This window comes from Microtus ochrogaster, unplaced genomic scaffold, assembly GCF_000317375.1.
Source record: "Microtus ochrogaster isolate Prairie Vole_2 unplaced genomic scaffold, MicOch1.0 UNK57, whole genome shotgun sequence".
NCBI lineage: Eukaryota > Metazoa > Chordata > Mammalia > Rodentia > Cricetidae > Microtus > Microtus ochrogaster.
In genome coordinates this window covers 628,236-652,591 of record NW_004949155.1, presented here as the reverse complement: position 1 = coordinate 652,591, position 24,356 = coordinate 628,236, and the positions used below count along the sequence as shown (strand labels likewise).

The following is a 24,356-nucleotide window of genomic DNA, read 5'->3' as shown; positions in this document are numbered from 1 at the left end:
GCCTGCCTCTGCCTCCTGAGTGCTGGGTTTAAAGGTGTGTACCACCAGCAGCACTCCTCAGGTTCTTGTTTCCAACCTTGCCATGTGGTCTCTTTCTCTGGCATGTCTCTCCTCCATTGTGATGCCAAATATCATGAAATCTTCACTAGAGCTGAAATGATGGCAAAACTGTGCATTTGAGCCTCTAGTACCATGAGTGAGATAAACATTTCCTTGTAAAATAACATACTTAAGTATTTTATTACTGTCTTCTAAAAGTTTTATGGCTGTATTTTTATGATTTTTGATACATTTTGAGTTAGTTTTCTGAAGCATGATTAATAGACTCAGAGAGAGAGATTGGGATTCAACTTGAAGGTCTGAAAAGCAACACAGTCAGGTACTGGCTCAATTCAAAATGGCAACCCTGCCTTCAGGAATCTCAGAATGAGACTGTGTGTTGAGAGCTGTTTCCTCCCATTTTATAATTCTCTCTAGGGCTGGGATTAAAGGTGTGAACCACCATAATTAGAGTCATGTACTGCCCTGTTTCTGAGGCACCTAGCGTGGCTACTGGGATTAAAAGTGTGTGTTACCATTAGCTGCTTTGTAAGCCTGACTAGTGGGGCTGTTTTACTCTCAGATTTTTAGGCAGGCTTTATTTATTAAAATACAATTGACATGCCACTACAATTTTATTTATGGCATAATGTACATGTCTGACTTCATTCTTGTGTATGTAGATACTCTGGAGACTGAACATTCCCTTCTCACTGAATGAATTTCACACACTTGTCTAAAATGAACAGGCTTATTTGGGGACCCTCATTTATATTGAATTGGCTAAATGTCTATGGACCTGTTTGATTCCTGTAGCTTGTTAGTAAGGTTTACTGCTGAAAGCTGTAACCCTTTCTTTTTCAAACACAAATTGGAAACCATAATATACAAGTAAAAGACCAACAAAAATGCCCAAACAAATCAATATAAGATAAAAAGCCTTCAAAATTGTCATGGAGTTTATTTTGTGTTGGTCATCTACTGGTAGTCTGGGGGGTCTACCCTTAAGTGTGGTTAGTATACCCAATGATACTCTTTGGAGAAAACTATTTTTTTTTCAAATGGGTGCCAACTGCAGACAGCTTATTGGATAAGGATGAAAGCCCGTGTCTACTTTCCCCTCTCAGTGCTAGGACCCTGTCTGGCTCGAACCTGTGTAGGCTCTGTGCATGTTGCTACAGCCTTGAGAACTGTCAATCTTGATTTGGTTAGCTCTTTGGGGAGTATTTTCAAAAAGACTACAGGTGTAGCTCTTTGTAGTGGTAGGTGGTTTGCTTAGCATAACTTATGGTCCTGGGGTAGACTGCCAGTATTTCAAACGAACAATGATTATTCTGGCCACTTGGACCCCTTACAATCATCATATGAATCTGTGGATCAGCTTACTGATATTTGCAGAAAAAACAGTTGGATTATTGATAGAAATCAATTGTGTCTGTGGAGTGCTTTGGCTAGCATCATCATAACAGTACTAAGTCTCTCTCTATCCGTGAGGACTGGATGTTTCTCCATTTATTTATATTTTTGTTAATTTCCTTGCCTAGTATTTACTATTTTTCTGTGGGTAAAACTTTTACCTCCTTAGATAAATTAATTTCACGATATATATTATTTGTTTGATATTTCAAATGGAATTATCTCGTTTTCTTTTGGAATTGCTAATTGATGATTTATTTATAGAGACAAAGCTCATTCTCGCAAGTAATTTTGCTGAAATAATTTTAGTAATCTTTTGCTTTCTTGTGTATTCTTTGGCATTTTCTATTTTTTTCTTACCTGTGAATGAAAGTAGTTTGTTTCAGTTCTTTTTCAGGTTTGTCTAATGACTATGAGTTAAATACTATCTAATTTCTTTTATGCTTTCTTGTTTGAACCATTTCTGTATAATAATGTAATGTTGAATTTCCAAATAAATATGAAATTTTTGGTTTTTTCTTGTTATTGATTCATAGTTTTGTTCTCTTGCCTTTTGTAGATTGCCTGGGGGCAGAATAGCATGGACTGTTTGTCTTGAACAAGAGCCATTTCTTTTCTCTCCAGGGAGTGAGTGGACACCAATAGGGTTGATGTTTTTTGTTGAGGTCTGTCTTTTTGATTTGGAGAGAGCCACGTTCTTGTGGTGTGTCTTCTACTCTCCAGTCCCACAACTGACATTTCCACCCACACTACTGGGGATTGAATCTAGAGCATTTCACATGCCAGGCAAGTGCTCAACCACTGAGTTTCATTCTGAGCCTCCCTTTTAGTTTTTATTATGATACTAGATTTCTCTAAATTCCCTACGATGGCCATGTAGTTACCTATTTCTGTCTTCCAAGTAGCTGGAATTATAGGCCTGCGACATCCATCAGTCTTCCATTGTATACACACACAGCTGTTCTATTGCATGAGGACTCCACTCTTCTGAGACCATCTGACCTTAGTTTCTTTCTTTCTTTTTCTTTTTATCGTCTGCAATTCTAGAGACTAAACCAGGGGCATTTTTCCATGCTAAGCAAGTGCTGAGACTCACCCCAGTCTCCTTAATGACTGTTTTTAAAGATTTTATTGCTGACTGTATTATAATTGACGGTTTAGATCTTCAGCATATGAACTGATGAAAATGTGATTCAGTCATTGCATTAGAGTTTGCTAGTTTTTGTCCTGAAGTAGTTAGTCCTTTTGTTTAGCGACTTTCACAAACTAATTTTTATATGTTTCTTGTTGCTTCTGATCAGTGAAGTCATTGTTTCTTTAGCTCATGTTTAGTTAATATTTTGACAGAGATTTTCCTGAATATTATGAGCTTAAAACTAAGTGGAAGACAAAAGAAGCAAAAAGCAAAGCCTAAACCAAACCAAATACCTCTTCCAGTTTTTGCACATAGTTGTGGGTCACAGAAGCCCTTTAACTCATATCAGACTTGCACTGAGCCCAGAGATAACTGTTGTTCTTTTTGCATCTTTTCTGTCATGTTCATCTTATCCTGGATATACACACAGATTTCTAAATTCACTATATACATGGGGGCTTTAGAATATTTTAATTTTCCAAACCATTTCCCCCAGTTTCTGCCCAGGTTTCAGATAGTTTGTTGTCTCAACTGTTTTGCCTCAGTTATCTGTAACTTATTCATCTTCCTTGTGATATTTGGCAGCAGTGCCACGTTTCCTACACAAGTTCCAAGTTTGTTTGCAGTTTGGACTGGTGGCTTCTAGAAATCCTACAGAAAATGAGAACAGAAATATCATCAGTTTGTGAGTAAGCACTATTCTGTCTATAGCTTCCATCTTCTAGCTAAGTCTTGGGAGTTTCCAGTCATTGTTTGTACAGTTTTTCTGCTTTCCTTCTTTCCACTCCTGGTGTGTGTGTTCCATATAAGTTAGTGCACTTAATGATCTCCACGTTCATGTGAATTCTTACTTTTCTCATTTTCTTTCCATCTCTAATCTTTCACTCGCATAATCTCTGTCAGCAACTTCATTGAGTCTTTTCTCTTACAGCTCAGACTGATTGTCAAGCATCTCAGGAAAGCTTTCATTTCAATTTTTATACTTTTCAATGTGAGCTTTCGTTTTCTAATTTCTGTTCTATTGATTTTGCTTAGTAATTCTGATATCATACTCATTACTTTACACATAGGTTTGTTTAATTCTTCAACTATATTATAGATATCATTACAGATGCTCAGAAGTCTTTGTTAAATCTGACCTCTAGGCCCTCTCATAGGCCACTTCTGTTGTCCAATCTCCTGTTTGATTGTTTACACTTTCCTGCATCCTTATCTGTTTAATATTTTTATATTGAAGATTTGACATTTCAGATAATATATTTTTGACACTCTGGGTACTTATCTCCCTGCATTGGGGCCTTTTAAATGAAATACGTGTTTTGTAGTTTCAAAACTCAGCTAACTATTTTAGTGAAGTCTTTTTCTACTGCAATTGAAAACATATGATGTCATTCTTCAGAGGATATAGCACACAACCCTCACTGGATGATACAATTTTAGCAAAGCTCTTTTTCGTTGTCATTTCCCTTCATGTCTTTGTTAAGTTGTCTATCTGTAAGTATTATATTCAGCAGTTTAGCCTCTACTAATTCCTATCTTGATTGTTGCAATCTTGATGATAAAAAGGTTTTGTTTTTTTCATCATCTTTGGTGCATTTGATGGCATGGTTGATATTACTGGAGACTGAACCCTGAGCATCATGCATATGTTCTACTGCTGAGCTACATCCACAGCCCTGGAAGTAATTGGATTTTCTTTCTACCACAGGAAAGCTTTTCTTTACTGTCTCTTTCCCTGATTTTCTCTGGTCTATAGTTTTTTTCATTTCTCTCACTCTCAGCATTCCTTAGTAGCTTATAGTTATTTGCCTAGAATTGAATCCTCTTTCGTGTTAACACGTCCATGGGCGTCACCCTTGTTCAGTTCAGGTTTAGGCAATCATAAAGGAGAGACTTTACAGGGAGACACAGTTTCACAAACAAACGCCTTCTACCTATGGCGCCTATGATTTTCCTATCCCTCTTTCATAATGTTCTCTGAGTCTTACATTGGAGTTGTTATGTAACTCTATCAGCTGGGGCTGGTCTCTACAACTCAGCATTTTGTTTTGTTGTGGTTTTCTCTAATGATCTTGTTGTTGCAAAGACAAGTTTCCTTGATGTGGGATGAGAGCTACACTCATCTGTGGGTTGAAGGCCAAATACGTAGAATGTAGTTAGGGGATTATGCTGGTTTAGTAAAAACGCTGGCTATCCTCCAAGATCCATGACTTCACTCACTCCGAGTTATTGACTAGATCTCCAGTATTAGGCATGATTTCCCTTTTGCTGAGTAGCTCTGAAGTCCAGTTATAGAGCTGTTGGTTACTACCCATGTATTCGTGTCACTTTGCCCTTAAGGTTATGGTGCCGTGCTGGTGGTTGTTGTAGTTCATAGGCATCATCACTGGGTAGGATTGTTAGTTGATTCCCTTCTTTGGAAACTTGCATGGCACCTTCTGGTACCATGAACGCTAGTCCTCTGGGAGGAGGCTTTTGGGCCAGTTCAAGCTCAGGTGTCTCTGGATTCTGTGTCTGAAGTACATGGTGTCTTTTAGTAAGGAACTTGAAGATATCACATAGCTCAGTGATGATTCTTTTCTTTTTTCTGTTTTATAGTTTTAAACTAGCACCTTCTATGTGATAAAATTTGCTGAACATCTTTATGCAGTTATACACATCTAGCATGTTTCATATGTGTGATTTTTGAACTCTCGAAGTTCAGTATTTTATTTTCCATGTTTCTCCTTAATGTGATTATATTTTCTTCTTCCATCTAGAGATTATATAATAACTTTGGTGCTTTTTTGCAAATCGATTGATTCATCTTTATTAGTTTTATTTTTGTGACTTCTTTGAATATCTAATAGTTGTTCTTATGTGCCAGATGTGAATTTAATTAGGCAAGGTGCTGTTGTTTCTCTTACTATTAACATTCTTGAGTTTTGTTCTGAGACACAATACAATTACTTGTGAATAATTTGATCCTAATAAGATTTGTTTTTAGGGTTTGCTGGGCAGAGCCTGAGTTCCTTGTAGCATATTTTCCCCTGTTATTCACCGTATAAAATCTTTGTGCATATTTAGATTTTCCATTCTAGCTGGTGGCAAAAATGAACTGTTTCTGGGCCCACATGAGATCCAGAGATTGTTTCCCAAGCTTCTTTTGTTTAGTTCTTTGAGATTCCCACTCTGAAAATCATTGTCATGTAGTATTATTCTATGTACAATTTGAAAAGCCATTAAAATTCCAGGCATATGACTTCCACAATCCAGTAAGTGACAGGGAGTTGTTGAGTAAAAGTGAGTACAATGTCTATGAAGATTTTTCTTTAAGAAAACATTTCTGACATTTAAAAACCATTGTCAGTGTCACTAAAAATAACACTGACATGTGCTAAGTATTCCAAAAGCTGTCATCTTAAGATTCCTTTAATTTGATGAGAAACATTTGGTCCCTGTTGTTGGAAGAGAGGACGGTATATAATACCTGCTTTGTACATAGCCCATTCCTCAGATAGCCTTAGAAACCACCATGTTGCTACTCATCCACTGCTCCAGAGCCTCAAGTAATGAGGGTGGAGGATTATGGAAATAGCAAATTTAGAAAGTAGAATAAACTCAGTGCTTGGTTCACACTAATAGGTAACTGGTGGCTCAGTTTGGTAATATAGTAGTGCTGGGTCACATTCAAGTACAGTTATTTGATTTGATGCATATGGGAAATTGGAATACAGTTTCAAGTAGAAATTCTTTTTCTGTGTGTGTGATGCTGAGTTGGAGCTCAGGGCTTTATTTATGATGAGCATGTTTTATCACTAATTCAAGACCTAAGACCTCCAACCCAAAGTAGGAATTTATAACTACCATATAAATACATTTCAGAGCCACCTGGAAGCTTATGAAATTATAAAATTATGTGTTTCTCTATATATATGTATATGTATTTTTATGTAAAGAGTTTTTGTAGCTTTTTCCAGATTCTAAAAGGTATTATGACCATACTAAGAGTTTTTCTCACCATCTCAGGAAGCCCTTTCCTGCTTTGCTCTACGATTTAGACCCAGTGAGTTTAATTATGCCCACTTGCACGAGCAAATGGGTATTTACTGGAACATGGGCAACTTATTAATGACTATACTGCTAAAAAAATGACACCCCTTTCCCAGAACCCATTAACTGCCCATAGTCCATCAATGCAAGCTTAGTTTATTTAAAATTAGCTTTTCATTTTTGAGACATGTTCTCATGTAGCCCAGAATTTGTTATATTGCTGAGGATGACCTTGAACTCCTGAAAGTGATACCTCCAAAGTGATAGGATTACAGCTGTGAACATGACACTAAGATTTAAAATAACCTCATAAATTGGTTAGGATAATCAATGCTAATGTCTAAAAATAATTGAACTGCGGAGATAGCTCCATTGATAAAGTGCTTGCCATGTAAGCATGATGAAGAAGGACTCTTAAAAGAAGTCCCATGCTAGCTCAGAAGTGAGTATAATAGAGGGTTATTTATTTAGGGGTAGACTCACAGATTACAATCCTCTGCTGGAATGGGGAACAGCAAACAAATCCCACAGCCGAAAAGAGGCTGGACAGCGCTGTACATAGGCATAAATAGTATAAGAGGCCACGTCCAAGTGGGCGGGTAACTTAAAGGTTAGTGGCGGTAGGAATTCCTATAGCAGCATGAGGACCCGCATTCAGTCCCCAGAATTCATATACATAAAAAAACGTGCGGACACACACACACACACACACACACACACACACACACACACCTCATATCATTTCAACCCCTGCCCTTTTTTCCTCTCTCTTGTTCTCCTTTTCCTTCTTGTCAACAATTTTTAACAAAAATGGTGGCTTCTTGATAGTTAAAATTATTATGAAGACAACTATTCAGTACATTGGATCACAATAGCTTCATTCCATTTAATAAATAACTTTTTTAGTGATCAACTAGGACTAGAGTATCTTTAAAAAGAGTAATATGAAATAAAATTGTTTCTGATGGTTCCAGCTGTCCAAAACTCTTAGGTGAATAAAAAGCAGAAAACATCATAAGCTTATGGCTCATAAAAATATTTAAAAGTAACGCACTGGTACTATAGGTATGTGCCATCATATCTGGGTGCAACATTCTGAGATGGGAGGATCACCTGAGCTCGGGAGTTGGAGACTGTAAGACTCCTGAAAAACAAAAAGCAGAAACACAAGAAGTAGGCGCTTCTACTGGCCCTGTTAAGATGATCATACTGAGGCGGTGGTAGAGTAACAGGGCACAAATTGAAGTTGCCTCCAGGTCACTCAGTTTGTAGGCTAGGCACGGAGCACTAAATGACTTTTACCCTAAATAGATGGCAAAATTTTAAAGGATTTACTTATTTACAATGTTTATTTATTTATTTATTCATTTACTTATGTGTACACATACACGCACACACATACACATACATACTCGTACATGCATGATCTTTTCACCACATAGGTTCTGAAGATTGAACTCAGATGGTCAGGCTTGGTGGCAGCCTTTACCTGCTGGCTCAGAAGTGTAAACATTTTTTTTTTTTTTTTGCATAGAGTCACCCCGTATAGCCCAGGCTGGCCTTGAACTGGCAGTTCTTCTACCTGCCTCAGCCTCTTGAGTGCTGGGATTTCAAGCTTGAACCACTACACGAGCAAGAACTGCAATCAAATCATCCATCTACTACTACGCCTGCTGCTCTTTGCTGGGGAACCTTAGGGCCTCTTGCATTTCACACCTGCCCTATATCCCCAACTCTTCAAACTTCTTCCTTCCTTCCTTCCTTCCTTCCTTCCTTCCTTCCTTCCTTCCTTCCTTCCTTCCTTCCTTCCTTTCTTCCTTCCTTCCTTTTTCTTAAAATACTCTCCCTAGGTTATAGATGCTGGCTTTGAACTTACTCTCTAGCAACCACTTGCTTAAGCATGGGATAACAGGCCTGGCTTAAAACTGTAATTGCTATAGCTTGAAAACACATATAGTTAGGAAGTAGCTTCCCAATTTAGAGGAAATAATAATAGGTGGAAAAGGGTTAAAACGTTGATGCTTCCTATTTCATTTTGGATGATTTGCCTGGTGTTTTCCCCTAGTTTAACATTTTAGAGGACGCTCAACTCCAGCGTCCTGTAGCCCTGCTGTGTGCAGATCACAATGATCACAATGATCCCAAAGCAACTTCAGTTTTGCGTTCTATCGGGTCTCTAAAACCCATTACTCTAATAAGTGCTTTCTAATTGCTCGGGGTGTTTTATGTATGATGTGAGGGTGGATTGGTAAGTGTAATTTAGTAACATTTTGACTAATTTGTCAGTCATCTACATCCTGTGATGTTTTAACAGCAAAACTTTTGCTTTCCTGTCCAGTGAATTGTATTTTATTTTCACTGAAAATTTTATATGCTACAGCTGGATTGATTTGAGAGTTTGCTAACACTGTCAGGGACAGAGTATGAGACTCTACTTCATGAAGTTGACTTGAGTATTTCAGGGAAGGTTTATGAAGAAATTTCCTTTTAATACCATAAATGTATTCAAATATCATTTAAAAAAATGTCTGCTTAACTGGCTTTTTGGAGCCCTTTCCCTACGGTGGGATGCCTTACTCAGCCTCTATGCAGGGAGGAGGGGCTGGTCCTGCCTCACCTTAATGGGCCAGGCTTTGTTGACTCCCCATGGGAGGCCTTACCCTTTTTGAGGAGTGGATGAGGAGGTGGGAGGGAGGAGCAGGAGGAGGGGAGGAAGGGAGACTTCTGGCTGGTATGTAAAATGAATAAAAAATTTCAAATAAAGAAAATGTTTGCTTAAGATGTACTGTTTTTGATCTTACATTTCTGAATCTTCAAGAGTTGGTAGTCTAAACACTGAATCATGCTACTACTGTGCAAGAGTGAGTATTTTAATATTCAAAGAGGAACTGACGAGCTTTTCAATGTCACTGTATATAGTGAAAAAATTAGATTTGAAAATTTCTGTTGCTTATATCATGAAGAAAATGCATACTAATATAAAGCATTCTATATATTTATATCTTTATAAATATCTATAAAGTTTCTTGGCTATGCCTTAAATTTCCTTGGTAACAGCCTTAACTCAAATAAGATTCTTATATAGAAGCTTCCTTTATGTCTTTCTTAATCTAGAAAGAAATTCGTTTTCCTTTGTTTCTACAACATTGTGATGCAAATGAAAGCTGTTTGTAGCCGCTGCATTGTAATATGTCAAACAGCATTTGCAGTACAGATTTTTAAGGTCTTCACCTAGCACAACGTAAATACATTTTAAAATATCAAATCTAAATCAACGACTCCTTGCTGGGTTTCTGTTGAACCTGACCCATACAGGTTGGGCTTCTCTTAAGTGGTTCCAGTTTTCCACTCTTATTTAGTCAGGTGCTCCCCAAACTTCAGCTGCTTGCATTCTCCATTTCAGTGAGTTCTGCTTTGTTTGTTGGCTGATGGGAGGGGAGAGAGAGAGGGATTTTCATTCTTCCTGGAAAGGATTTTTTTTTTGTGCAAATGATGTATTTATTGACGGAACTCTTTATTTCATCTGTGTGTGTGTGTGTGTGTGTGTGTGTGTGTGTGTGTGTGTGTGTGCGCTTGTGAGTGTGGAAGTTAGGGCAATGCCAGATGTCTCTCCGTTCACTTTCTACCTTGCTTTTCAGACAGGATTTCGCATTAAACCTGGAGCTCACAGAGTCCTTGAAACTGGCTGCTAAGCAAGCCTCAGGGATCCTCTTGTATCTGCTTCCTTGATGTTGGGATTATAGGCAAGGCATTTGACTTCTTTAAAAAAAACAAAACAAAACATAATTCTTTATTCTTTGTAAATTTCACATCATTTACCCCAATCCTTCTCACCTCCCAGTCCCTCCATATCCACCCCTCACCCCTGAAGCATGTCCCCTAAAATAACACCCCCAAAGTAATTAAAAACAAAACAAACACCCCCAACCCCACTCCTCTGTCTTTCTAACACCTCTTCATTCATCCTAGTGGCATCAGGAGCTGCGGTGTGTCACACAGTATATCCTTTTGTCCAACCAGCTCCATGCAAAATATTCAGTGTGATGAGTCATTGGTCTGGTTCAAGGTCTCTGGCACACCATCATTTCTGGACCCTCACCGAAACTCCGCTCAGACATTCTGCTGTTGCTTGGAGTCGTGGAGATCTTGTGGTTATACATCTGGCTTTTTACATGGGTGCTGAAGATCTGAACTCAGGTGCCTCACCTCAGATACTTTACCAAATAAGCCACTCGTCAGCCCTGAAGGAAAATAGCAGAGAGCTTACTTGATGATGCCAGTTTCAAATATTTCTCTAAGTGTATAATGTGTGGGTTAGGAGCAAGTGGGCTTTTTACTCTCAGGACTACTGCCTTTTTCCCTTCAGGTTATATACTTTTGGAGACCAATAAACACAGTTCTCAGTATGAGAAAAAGCAAACCAGACTTGAGAGCATGTTTAGACACATCAAGCAAGACTTTTCTTTTCTCCTTCCTTTCTTTTTTTTATAGCTACCATAATAGCAAAGTAAAAGACAGAAGGCGTGTGAGGCTGAGCAGAGGCTGAACACGATTAAGTGCCATTAGCCTGGTCAGTGTTCTATCAAAAAGCCATTACCGTTAATTTCTCAGCTCTACTCATGTAAAAGAAAAACACTGAAAGTGTAGGGGGGGCGTTCACAAGATGAGTTGGTACAGAGAAGTCTATATGCCATACCTACCAACCCACCCGGGAGTGAGTTAACTAGTGTTTCCCTGGGAAATGAGATGTACAGAATTTGCCATCAAAGTAGCCTGAAGCTCTAGCCTTTACCAACATTGTTTTACAAATTATGATATAGAAAAGACACAATTGGGGGCTAGAGAGATGGCTCAGTGGTTAAGAGAACTGGCTGTTCTCTTAGAGGACCTGAGTTCAATTTCCAGCACCCACATGCTACAATTGTCGGTAACTCCAAGATCTGACACCCTCACACAGACATACATGCACATCGATACACATAAGATAAATTATTAAAGGACACAACAAATTTATGTATATCATTTTAATAAAGGACATAGGAAGATACAGCATTTTTCAGTATTTCTGCAGCAAGACACACGGTTTTAAGAATACTATATACAGTCACTGTAAGCAGACTGATGGCAAAAGGGATTTATAGTAAATTGGCAACTTGAGCTTAACTGTTGAAGTCCCCCAGCGTCTTTCCTTTTCTGGCTCTCCAATACGTTCCATACATTATCAAGACCCAGTTCCCAGTTTCCTGCTGTGCTCCTTTGCTGATTTAGACAGCGGGCTGAGAGCAATTACTCTTTGAATGCATCTTATCTTACTGTTCTTTTCTTTTAGCCATCCCCTACCAAAAATCTGTATCCTGATAGATTGAATTCACTGTGTGTTTTATCTCATTCTGTTGACAGATGTTAACTAGGCTACTCCAAAGAACACATTTAACAGTTTTGAACACTGGCAGGACACAGCCTTAGCCCTTGGGGGAAGTAAACAAGTCAAGGGTTGCATGCTGGTAAGAGCCACCCATTCTTTACTATATTTCATAATACCCACATGCAAAGGCTACAGCATAGTATGGTATATTATAGATATGGTTAAAGAAATGCAAAGGTAGCATACTCTACCAATCATTTCCTCCTGACTGGACAGAGTGCATGAACTTTCTGCAAACATGGAATTTGCAATAGGGTCTGATAATCTTGCTAGATGTCCTCTGTGCCTGCTTTTGCACAGAGCATGTCTTTTGGCCCCACTGAGAATCTTAGCTACTCTGACAGCAGATGAATGGAATGTTCAATTCCTGTGATTTTGGACTTCATTAAAAAGGAGAGAACAGAACAATCCCTGTAAAATATTCGCTCTAATGACCTAGCACTTGCCTTAAAAGAAGGGTGTGCATTCATGTATTCATGTCCATGTAAATGTCCACATGTAGATGCGTGTGATGAGAGTTGAAAGGGGTAGACTATGAGTAATTGTTACATTCCCGTCAGCTGTGGCCTGGTTAAATCTTAGGTGTATATTGCAGTAATGTATGTATACACAGTATTCTCAAAACATACCTGTCAGGACTGTGCTGAAATAGCCATTAACATAAATGCCTACACTCTGCAATTTGGCACGAACGTGAGGAAGCACATTGTTTTCCCTGGAAAAGTGAACCCTGAGATTGGGCTGTCTGGGTGCCACACAGATTATGGCACTGACTGATGCCATCCAGTGAGAAATACATATGTCATATGGGGCCAGTGAGGAAAAGAGGCACATATTGCATTAGAAAATAAAGAGCTGTCTAAATCACACACTTCAAGAATTTGGAGTGTGATTCCTTTCTGTTTGTTCCTGGTGTTCTAAGGTGGTCCCTGGCAATTCCTGCACTAGAAGTCTCTCTAACAGTAGGCTGTCCAAAATATCTATGTGCTTTTGGATGGCACTTTACCTCTTTTATCTTCAGCTTTTGGAAAATAATTTACATTCTATGTCTTTCCAAGAACATTATTGGAACTAATGGAAGAACATTAATAAAGTACTCTAGGCTCTGCAAAATAATACTCTGCACTGAGAGTGTGGAAGGAAAGAATGGAGCAGACCTGGTGCTCAGAAATGCGGTGATAGTTAAACCCTTCATTCCAGTCCTGCCAATAAAAATATGTAAGAGCACGAGGGAGTTACATAGCACCTTTCAACTGTGGGATATTAGCAAAAGTAGCTCCATTTTCCCACTGTGGAAGAAGAGTACCAAAGATTGGGGAATGAGATCCCGCAGAAGTATTGGGCAGGGTTCCAGGAAAAGAAAGCCAATGAGTGAGGTCAGGGTGTTCTGATTATAAAGCAAACCTGCCTTCTTGATCAATAAGTAATCACTAAGATGCCTATATACAGTATCCAATGCACAAAGAATCTATGTATAGGGATATAATCAATGTCTATAAACTAATGGGATCAAGATACTAAAGCAAGAATAGGGCTTCTTTCTTCAAGCATCCAGAGAAACCCCGTTTATTTGGCATTTTGGAGATAGTATAAGTCTTAAGACACTGAACAGTCAGCTTGCATTAACCTGAGCTTTACCCTTCCACTACTTCCCCGTCGTTTACTAATATTGTCCTTTGCAACAGGATTTCTAGAAGGGCTGAATGCTAGCTAATACACTCGACAGAGGAGAAGTTCCTGATGCTTTCCTGACTTTGCAGCTTCTGGATCTTAGTGGAGACAATAGTTGGGTCTGGGAAGGTTGCTATGGAGTGCTGCTTGCACCGTTTTAGAGAAAGGTGCATTTGTATAGGACTAGAAGGCAAGGCCTGTGGATCCTAGAGCCATGTGAATAGCCAAATATACTTCCAAGGGAAACCTAAACAAGAAGGGTGCTTCAGACGGAGCATGGAAAGGGAAAGTTCTTCCCATGTGAAAGCATACACTTTCACTATGAATCCAGCATGCACAGTCTTCTAGGTTGCTCCTCAATCTGTTAATTTTGAAAGCAGTCCCTAGGCCCTCTCTCTAATAGGCTTATTCATGTCTTGTATTCTCTCAAATGAAATGCAGACCACAATCTATTTATCTGATGCTAAATGTCTCACCTTGGTTAAAACGACCTAGGGGGTCCAAATGGACCCATTTTGTGGTTGATTTAAATAGCGGGACTGTTTTCTTTCCCAGTTGCATTGGCGCCCCAACACAGATTTGTTTGTGCCAAGCAACTCCTTTTCACTCAGAGACATTTTAGAAAGAATAATTTAGTAAACCCAACTATCTCGTAAGGAGTTCAATTCCTTGATAACTGTGAGCTCCCTGTAACTCCCACTGATCTCCGTTAAGAGTTGGGGCTTTTATTGTCAGCAGCTGTGCATTAGAGTGCTGGTTGAAAAATGAAAAACATCAATACTCTTAGGTACTATTATTATAAAGAAGCAGCATTAGTGTCCATCTCATTGATCCAGGCACTAGGACTGAAAGGAGGGCTGGTTATAAATAAGTGGGGAAATGGATGTAAACTATCTTAATGGCTGAACTGCCACCGAAGCTTAAAGAAAGAGGACTGGACTATCACTGTTCAGTTAACTCTGTACATTAACTCCTGCTGTGAAAACATAGACCTTCAGCTAATCCTCAGGCTAGTGTCACATCTGAAACATTGTCGTCTTCAACAGAATTTTAATTATACCTGAAAATCACCCTTAAATCCTTTTTATAAAATGGATGGGCTGTAACTTGGGCTTACAGTACTTCTACCATTACAAAAGTAATTTACAAAGGCTAAAATAAAGCTATAGAGCAGAGAAATGAAGAAAATCGAGATTTTGAGCATAGTCTGGCATTAGAACTTTTTAAGAAAGTAATTCCTTTTATCTTTTCCCAAGACAGGGTTTTCTTATGTAACCCAAGCTGGCCTGGAACTCACTGTGTAGAACAACTTGGTCTTGACCTTGGGATGCCAGGCACGCACCATCATGCTTGGCCTTAAAATGCTAATAGTTATGCTTACTAAAATGGAAGTCTGATCAGTAGTCTTCCTGTTAGCTGTGGTGCTCTCCGAAACATCTGTGACAGGACAGGTTTTGCACTGTTGTCCAATCCTCAACAGGACTATGGTCATAGTCTATTTAATCTCCTTCTTAAATTTCAGATAAATGATATAGGATTTGTTCAGAGTTCAGTGAATATTTAAATTGCTATTTAGTTGAAAAGCATGACTAAATACAATCCTTAGTTTTTAAACCTTGACTTTTGGCAGAATTCTGCTGCACACACACATGTTTATATATGCCCATGAACAGAAGCTGACTTCCCTCACAACTAGAAAGACCCTGCAGAGCAGACAGATACGATTAATAGTCTTTCATGGGGGAATTAACTCCATGGTAATCTTTGGAATTCTCTTTTCTCCAACTAGATGACGATATATATATATATATAAAATGCTTAGGCTTTCATGGATTGGGAGAGGGTAAGAAAGAAAAACTGGCTTGAAACAATTGTTTTCAAAATGAGTTCAGTCAGTAAAGTCAATTTGCAAAGTCCTGAAACATCTGCACAGCACATATTTGATGGAAGGCCCAAACTGTGAAGCTTTCTATCCAATGTGGTGACTTATTTTGAGGATTAGAGTGGTTCTCAACATTGCAGTCTGTAAGCCTCATGGGACATGGTGGTTCCTGAGGACAAAAAGCAGGAATTTACAGATGAGTTGAACAACTGTGAATGGTTGCATAGTGACACCCAGTTCATAATCATTTGTAACCATTAAAATCATTTTATGAAGATATGTTTTAAAAAGACAGACATGGATCAGAGGGGAAAGGCACTTACTGCCAAACCTGATGACCTGAATTCAATTCCCTGAACCCACATGGTGAAAGGAGAAAATCGATTCCTACAAGCTGTTCTCTGACGCCCACATGTTTACCATGGCACAACTGAGCCCCACCCCAAACAAACAAACAAACAAAAAAGAAAATATATTCATATTAGTAATTTTGGTTCTGGATTGTGTCCTATGGAAATAGTTCCAATTGATTTCTTTTCAAGGACAGCATTCATAACTTTATTCCAAATAATGAAAAGACGTATATATATATATACACACATATATATACAGATGCACACATACACAAATAACTTCATTCATGTATGATTTTCTATAATCCTGTTAATTGTTCCTTAAAATAACCATTTTAATCATTTTAAAATATTTTTATAAATTTTAGTAATATTTATTAGAATGATGGAGTGGTTTATTTCATCAGTCCCCTATTGCTAGATACTTGGTTCAATTTTAAAAATTCTGGCATTACAATAAATTGATAAATAATTATATAGATCTCTGGTTAATTCATTTAAATACACTCCCAAAGAGCAGTTAGTTATCAGCTAAAATATCATGAACATGAAAGGCTTTTATAGATGTCATCAACTTGCCTTCACACAATGAGTGGTGTATGGATTTAAACATACCAGCAATGAATATGAATACTTGTCTCAGTGTGTCTTTGTCAACACGAGGCAGTGTAATCATAAAACCAGCTGATTCAGTAGACAAAAACCAGCAATTACATTTTTCTAATTCATACTTCTTTAGAGTGAAATTGAATAATTTTATTGATTGTATTGTTACTCCTTTTGTCCATCTTCTAACTTGTGTGTTTTTCTTAATGAGTTTCTAGAAATTAGTAAATTAAAGATGTTCATTTCTGTATGCTGCATGTTTTGCCAATGATTTCCCACATTAGTCCTTTCATTTTGAAGGAACTATGTAGAATCTGTGAGTCTTTGTGGAAAGATCATGAAAATAATTTCTTTCTTATATACAAAAGCTGAAACAAAGTAAAATCTAAGTGTTTATTGGTTCTTTTTTTTGAGATTCTAGTTTGCCTCTATGTGTGGCTTTTTGGCCTGCACGTTTGTCTACGCGCTGTATGTATACAGTTCAAATAGAGGCCAAATCTCCTGAAACTGAAGTGACAGTAGGTTTTGTGCCACCATGTGGTTGCTGGGAACTCAACCTAGGTCCACTGGAAAAGTAGCCAGTGCTCTTAACCACCGAGCCACCTCTTCAGTCCCAATAGTTACTCATTCTAAGTTACAAACTTGGGTATTCATTTCATATTTTATTTTTTTTCTTTATTTAAAAATGTTCTTCAAAAAAATAAAGGAAAATATATACAAAACTATAGTTTTGAACATATATATATATATTTTCAACTATTCTGTGGCTAGATATTCAAGTGGATATCAAATTGGAGATTTTACCAATACCATTACAGTCACCATCTATACATATTTTAAAATGTCTTCATAGCCCTGGTTTTCCTGGAACTCACTATGTATCCCAGAGACCTGTCTCTGCCTCCCTAGTGCTTGAATTGAAGGCATACACCACTGCAGCCAGATTCTTGACAAGTTTATAATAGCTTTCCCACTGTTCCCTCAAACGTTCTTTTATTATTATCAGAACATGTATTTCTTTTTTTCCATAAAAACCAATCACCCAATTCACTTGGATAGTGTTCCTTGGAAAAGGTATTGATTGCTTAGAGGTCATTTTGGTTCCCTGGGGAAGTAGAAGCCATGCATTTCATAGTTTAGTATTCATTCCAGATGTTCATGGAAGGTGAGGAGGAATCACATGGACATATAAATTGGGAAATATCTTACCCCACTTTGGGGGATTCCCAATATTCCTTAGCACATTAAAAATCTTAATATGTACCGCCAGAAGGGCAAGGTCCCATGACTTGAATAGGAGAGGACAAGAAAGGGTTTGATAGTCAAATAAATCCAAAGGCTGACTACAACTGTTGCTTAGTGAGTCACAAAGCGCATAGCACATTGAAAGGCCCATGAACTTCTACTCTGAGTATGCTTATATCCATGTATTCCTAAGTGTACCCTTCCACAACACTTTTTCATTAAGCAATTAATATACCAAAATACTGGCATTTCAGACTACCTTTAGACACACATATAAATAAAGAACCATCCTAGATAGCCGAAATGCAGGTATTACTAGATATTACAAGTCGCCTTCCCAAAATATCAAGCATTTTATCAAGGGCTTGAATAAGTAAACAGACTTAACTGGTCTCTATTTTAACCTTTAGTTACAATTGAAGCTGCATGGCCAGAGTCCATCAGGCCTTTAAATGCACCGTCATAAGGGACATGGCGTGATTGGAAGCCATACAGTCCTGGGTTGCAATTTCAGGTGAGCCCCTTGGCAGCTGTGTAGCCTCAGTTTTCTCTCAAGAAAATATGAATTGTAACAGTCACCTTGGAGAGTCGATAGAAGTGCCTGGCAAACTAGCTTATAGTACCTTTCCTTGTGTCAGTCCATGGCAGAAGTTGTGCAGGGAAAGGACTGAAGACAGGAGAACCCACAAACAGATTAAGAGGCTTCTAACTGCTAGCCTTTCCATGGGGAAAGAAGTGACACCTTACCAGTTCAGAGCTTTGAGCACTGTGATACTTATATAGCTAAAAGTCCCCTTTTACTATGGAATTACATTGGTTTTATTTACTTGTAAGTGTCTCAAAGTTCCAGAAGGCTTTTTGTCTTTTCAACAGGTCAAAGAGAATCCTGTGCAAAATGCTGCCTGCCCCTGATAACAAATTAGTAGCATTTAGGATGTGTGGAGTACAGGTAGGTTGCTCTTTGCTTGTTAGGGGGTAAGAGTAGGTTATTAACAGACATAATGGAGTCAAGCACAAATAACTTATTTGTAATCTGTATTGTTTTGGAGACCTGGAATGCACCACGACAAGGCTTACATAATTCACAGTATGAAAGTAAATAACCTGAACGGGATATTTGGCTGGTTTTGGATCCCCTGGGGTCTTCTAGCACAGTGTGAGTTCTTAGGGAATAAAGACATCTTTTTCAGTACATTGCACAGGGAAATTTTGCACAGGACTTCTCCTGTGTGCAACAAGGGCGAATAATTTAGCACCTTGCTCACCAGAATGCGAACACACGCCTTTTCTAGTTCTGCTCCCAAGGGTTCTTAGTCCAGGTGGCACTACATGTGCCTCCTTCAGAGTACTGACCTGGTGGAGATGCAGAAAACATGAAAACTGCTACGTTTCTGTTTCCATAGCAAGTGATGATGAGTCTCCTGAATAATCTGTAAGATTGAAAAGTACAGGTGAGTGCTATGTGCTCAGGGTGCCCCTCAGAGGTTTGTGCTGCTTGGTTCCCAATGTGGTAGCACTGAGTGGTGGAAACTTCCAGAAGTGGGGTATGGCAGAAGGTACTTAAGTCACTCAGAGTTTTAGCCTCAGAAGCAACACTGTAGTACTTCTGGAACCCATGATAATTCTTGTATGAGAAGGCTTTTACAAAGCAAAGCTCCTCCCAGTGTTAGGTCCTTTCTGCAGCAGCCATTTCTCTTTCTGATTGTGCACCAAGTTGTGGTGCAGGTGTGTGTGTATGGGAGACCCTGCGGTGACACTGTCAGCGCACTGTCTCAACTCTCCAGCCATCAGAAGTGGGACACTACTTCATAAAGTACATAGCCTCTGATAACTTTTCTTAAAACAGGTTTTTGAAACAGGTTTTCTCTGTGCAACAGCCCTGGCTGGCCTCAAACTCACAGAGATCTGCCTGCCTCTGCCTCTCTAGTCCTGAGATTAAGGGAATGTGTCATCATCCCAAACTCAATAACTTTTTATATTAACAGAAAATGGATCAAAGTGGTATTCAAATTCTTATATGGATGGATATTTGTTCAGTAACATTTTTGTTTAACCTCTGGATGTGGTCAGCATCCATAGAGCACCAAAGACTGATGTTCTACACAGAAACCTTTATAAGCACAGGCATTCACATGTCAAGAGTTGCTTGGTCTGCTGTACTACTAAGAATATTTTATTTATCAACATAATCTGATCCATAAAATTGGCTGGTATTGGACTTAAATAGCTGTGATAAGGGCTCAGTGCCATCTGTCTTTAATGAAGAGTTTCAGGTTTTGTTACTCACAAAATGACTATCTCACTGTAATTCCACTGCAGACAATGAGTGTTAGTGTAGTATCTTAGGTGTTTGTGTGTTTCTGAAAAGGAATGAGGGATCTAGACAAGAAGAGGTTTGGGGATTAATAAGAAACAACGGTTATGGTACAAATGTTTGTTTCTGATCTGTAGCTTTTTGGAAGTGGAAAATCCCCTCTGACTCACCTTGCTTAATATACAGATACACGCTTTCGTCACAGTCCCCGCATCAGAAAGTACATGTCATCTTGAGATAAAAATGTTAACAGTGGTCACCCCCTACAGCATCTGGTAGATTTTCTTTTATAAAATCAACGTGCCATTCAAAGTGCTCGCAAAAGTGTGCAATCTGACTGAGGTTAACGAGCCAGGGTGGCTCTTACTTTTGCCATGGCAGGCTGGCAAACTCACACTATTGAGTTAATCAGGCTGACTTCAGAGCCACAGCAGTTTCTTCAAGCTATAGCGGAGAGCAAAAGAGGTCCTAAAAATGTTTGCTTTTGGAATCAGGACACTCTTGTGGACACAAGATTGTCTTCTCTAGACTTTCAGTGTCCTCTCCACTCTCTCCTTTCCCTCCCTCTTCTCTCCCCCACCCCTCCCCCTCCCTCCCCACTTCCCCCTCTTTTTTCTCCTGAAAGGTTTTTCTGTCAATTTGCAGCCCTCCTGCAACTGCTTTCCAAGTCCTGGTCTAACAGATGAGCATCATTCATCACTGTGCCTAGCTAGCTAGGGTAGAGTTAAGTCAGAACTGAAACCGGATAGGGTAGCCCAATCTTCAGTGAGGGCTCCAGCATAGCTCATTTGTGAAAAAAGGGAAAACAGACGTAGCAAGCGCTCAAGCATACGTCATGAACATTCCGAAATAGCAATCAGTGGCAGCAATGACAAGTTTTAAGGGCAATAAGAGCACTGGCCTTGTTGCTCTGGAGAAGTGGTGCTAACAAACTCTTTCAACCCTCGTGACTAGATGCTAGTTGCCTGCCTTGATACATTTTAGGTGTGTTTGGCAGGAAAATCTTCGAGAAGTTGATCTTCAGGATTTCGCTAAGTGGGTCTCTTTTATTTTTTTTCCCCAGAGTGACTCACACTCTGATTTGGCACAACACTCCTACCAAACAATTATTTGAATTAAAACTGTGCTCTTGTGGGCACTGGAGCTTCAGATGAAAAACCTGATTTTCAATTTCCTTCATGGCATCCTTCCCAGGGTGAGATTAAGCTAAGACTTCATAGGTGAGGAATGAATTGAATAAAAGCAGCAACTTCAAAGAATTGTGTTCTGCGTAATAGAAGACAAATAACAGGATTTAGTAAGTCAATTCAATGCCTCCTACAGTCTGTACCTCCGCTGCTTCCTCCATCCCCTGCTCTGGCTGCTTATGCAGTAGTGATTTTCCTATTATCCAATCAAAAGTCTGTCAATTCAGTCTTATTGTATGCTTCTCAGCTCTGGTTTCCTTATGTTATCTAAGATCTATTTCCTCCTTTACTTTAAAATCTAGGTTAGCACATGAACCCTTCAACTTGGTTTTGTTTCTCTGTGTGTGTATTTTTAGCTACTGGTTCTCAGAAATGAGAAGAGTAGGGAAGGGGTACAATGTAGAGAATCCAAGAACTCGAGTCATGATTGCTTCCTGATACATTACTCACTTGGAGTCATCTCATCCTTTGCGTCCAGCCTCTCAGCCTTTTTGTCTGACAGTAGGGTTGGGGAGTCTTCACTGAGCTTTGTTTTCGGATACTCTAACCATGGCCCTCTACTTTCTCTTTCCCCATTGTCTTGGTCACACCGATGTATTTCAATGCACTTTATTTCCTGTCTCCACTTCTATTCTCTTACTCGATTATCTCCTGGTTGAATACCAATGCCGTGTCTACGCAGATAACTCCCACATATCTCTAGTGAGTGGACTATCCCTAGCTGTATAAAAGATCTCTTAGCTTTGATCTTTTTTTCTCCCTTTCTATAGTTACTGCCTGCCGTGAAGCTTTTATGACACATACCAAGCTTTCTGCTCTTCTTCCCATTTCTTATTTCAAAATGTCAATTTGGTCTGTGTACCAGTGCCCCAGTGATCGTCATAAAATATCATTCATGATATCAATACTAACAGGAAGTGATACTATGAATAACAACTCTTTTATGAACTCTGCCAAATCCTCTGCCATGTTACGTCCATTATGACTCATGCCTGTTACCTATATGTCTGTCACTTGTTTCTTCCTAGTAGCTTTCTTGTGCCTCTTCCTTCTTCCTTACAACTGTCATTAGTACTATTTCCCCCTTTATCAGCATATTTACTGTAACTCTTCAGAAAAGGAAAATAACAAGCATAGCAAGATGTTCTCTTTAGAGAGCAGTGGTCAAAATACTGGGTAGAGGTGGCAAGAGACTATAGAAAAAAGACACAGAGAAGAAATGGGTCCCCAAATTAGGAAGCTATGTTAATATTGTAAGTTGAACATGACCTTTAGAACATAATAGCATTCTTGTAAAAAGGGAGATAGAAACTATTTGGCAAAAATTTCAGGTTATTCAGCTTAACTTTTGACCCCTCAGTATCAGGTAGGCTTGGAGCTGAAGAGATCTTGGAGAGAACGGAATTGAAACTGAGGTACAGAGAAAAGTGGCTTTCCCAAAAGTCACACATTGAGACTAGCAACTGGAAACCATTTCCCATGCCAGAACTTTGCTCGTGTTTCTTCTTCCTTCTATTTCTGGCAAATGAGGCATAAGAACGGTTTCTTCTTAATGGAGCCTTAAAGTGTATAAACTGAATAGGAGCCGGAGAAAAGGAGAGCTACTAAGTGGTGCAGTTAGATTTGGAGACAGGGTCTATTACTCTGCTGTGTGACATTGAGCTTATCTGATCTTGAGTTTCTTTTTCTTCTGTAAAACAGGGTTACTGAATATTTACAACTCACAAAATTGATTGACTATTAAGTGTGAACGTTTATAAATCACCTGGCATGTAACAGGCGGATGTTACATCTCTGACTTCAATAAGTTCTTATTTAGTACCCAATTACCAAAACTCTATAATGTAACCTGGCTGTTTTCTTCTTGCCGGTGTTAGATAGTTGGAATTCTATTTGCATTATAATGCCTTACTTACCTGAGCAGGTAACTCATAGCAAATCACTCTTATCTTAGTTTTTTATGGCATACATTTTATTATTCTGCTTATATAATAGCATATAGCTCATTAATCAGTGTGTGTGTGTGTGTGTGTGTGTGTGTGTGTGTGTATACACGTGTGTGTGTGTATGAGAGAGAGAGACATGGAGGTTCACTGTGTAGTCCAGGATAGTCTCAACTTATCGTCTTCCTGTTACAGTCTGTAGAGTATTGGGTTTAGAAGCATTCCCCACCATGCTCAGAAAAGTATAGTACCGTAATGCTTGTAATTTTAAGCAACTTTTGATATGTCTTGTCTTCCAAATAAATGAAAAGAATATTAGTTTCTTCTTCGTTCTCCTTTTTTTTCTGTACTATTTCTGATCAACCATATAGACATCTTACCCTAGAATCACAATGGCTCTTGCATATAGAAATAAGAAAAAATAGCCTGTTGGAAAAGATCTACTTACCTAACCACATAATGTCTATATAATAAGATAAGACTCATGTGAAGACTAATTTCGAAAGTCTTAGAATGCATTTTTTTTAATTTCCATTTGAAAACTTGCTAAACAACTTACCAAGTCTAAAACCTTTTCCATAACTGTTCCCATGTATTGACCCTTAACGTCATATAATGACTGTTTGAAGAAGTGTATTTATTTTTGAGGAAGACAGCAAGGATTGCATGAGACTACATACACTTTCTACTGTGATGTTTAAAGGTCTCCAGGCATGAGCAGATAGGTACAGTTACACTGAAGAGGTGAGTGGTGAGGTAATGTTTTCTTCAAGGAAGAGTTAATAGCTCTCTCTGCCTGGAAGATAACTGAACAGAGAGGCATCTTCCAAGTAACATGGCTCTTGATTGAAAGACCTCTTGTCTCCAAACTAGAGCTCTTGTATCCGGGATGTGCTTGGAGAGTTTGAGTTTTGATGAAAAGAAGGGCTCTCATCAGTCCTCTTAGAAGGTCCAGGGTTTAGAGCAATCTCTACTACATGATGACAATAACTTTTGTTAGGAGTATTACTTTATCATCTTCTGAAGAAAACAGTTTCCTCAAATAACTGCCATGATCAAAAATTTTCACTAGTTCCTGACCACTGACAGAATACAGATTTTTTTTTTT

The 24,356-nt window shown here is 38.7% G+C and overlaps 2 protein-coding genes across 3 annotated transcripts in view; one reads left to right on the top strand and one right to left on the bottom strand.

Moving 5' to 3' along the window:
* Positions 1–24,356, top strand: part of Uprt (uracil phosphoribosyltransferase homolog) — a 154,642-nt gene that overhangs the window by 49,181 nt on the left and 81,105 nt on the right. The window lies entirely within an intron of this gene.
* Zdhhc15 (zinc finger DHHC-type containing 15) overlaps positions 11,662–24,356 on the bottom strand; it is a 100,776-nt gene continuing 88,081 nt past the window's right edge. Inside the window, exons 11-12 of the mRNA XM_005369709.3 lie at positions 19,158–19,234; positions 11,662–15,769 (exon numbers count right to left, since the gene is read on the bottom strand). Of these exons, the coding sequence (XP_005369766.1) occupies positions 19,188–19,234 (47 nt within the window). The 3' untranslated portion in view covers positions 11,662–15,769; positions 19,158–19,187. The remainder of the gene's footprint in view (positions 15,770–19,157; positions 19,235–24,356) is intronic.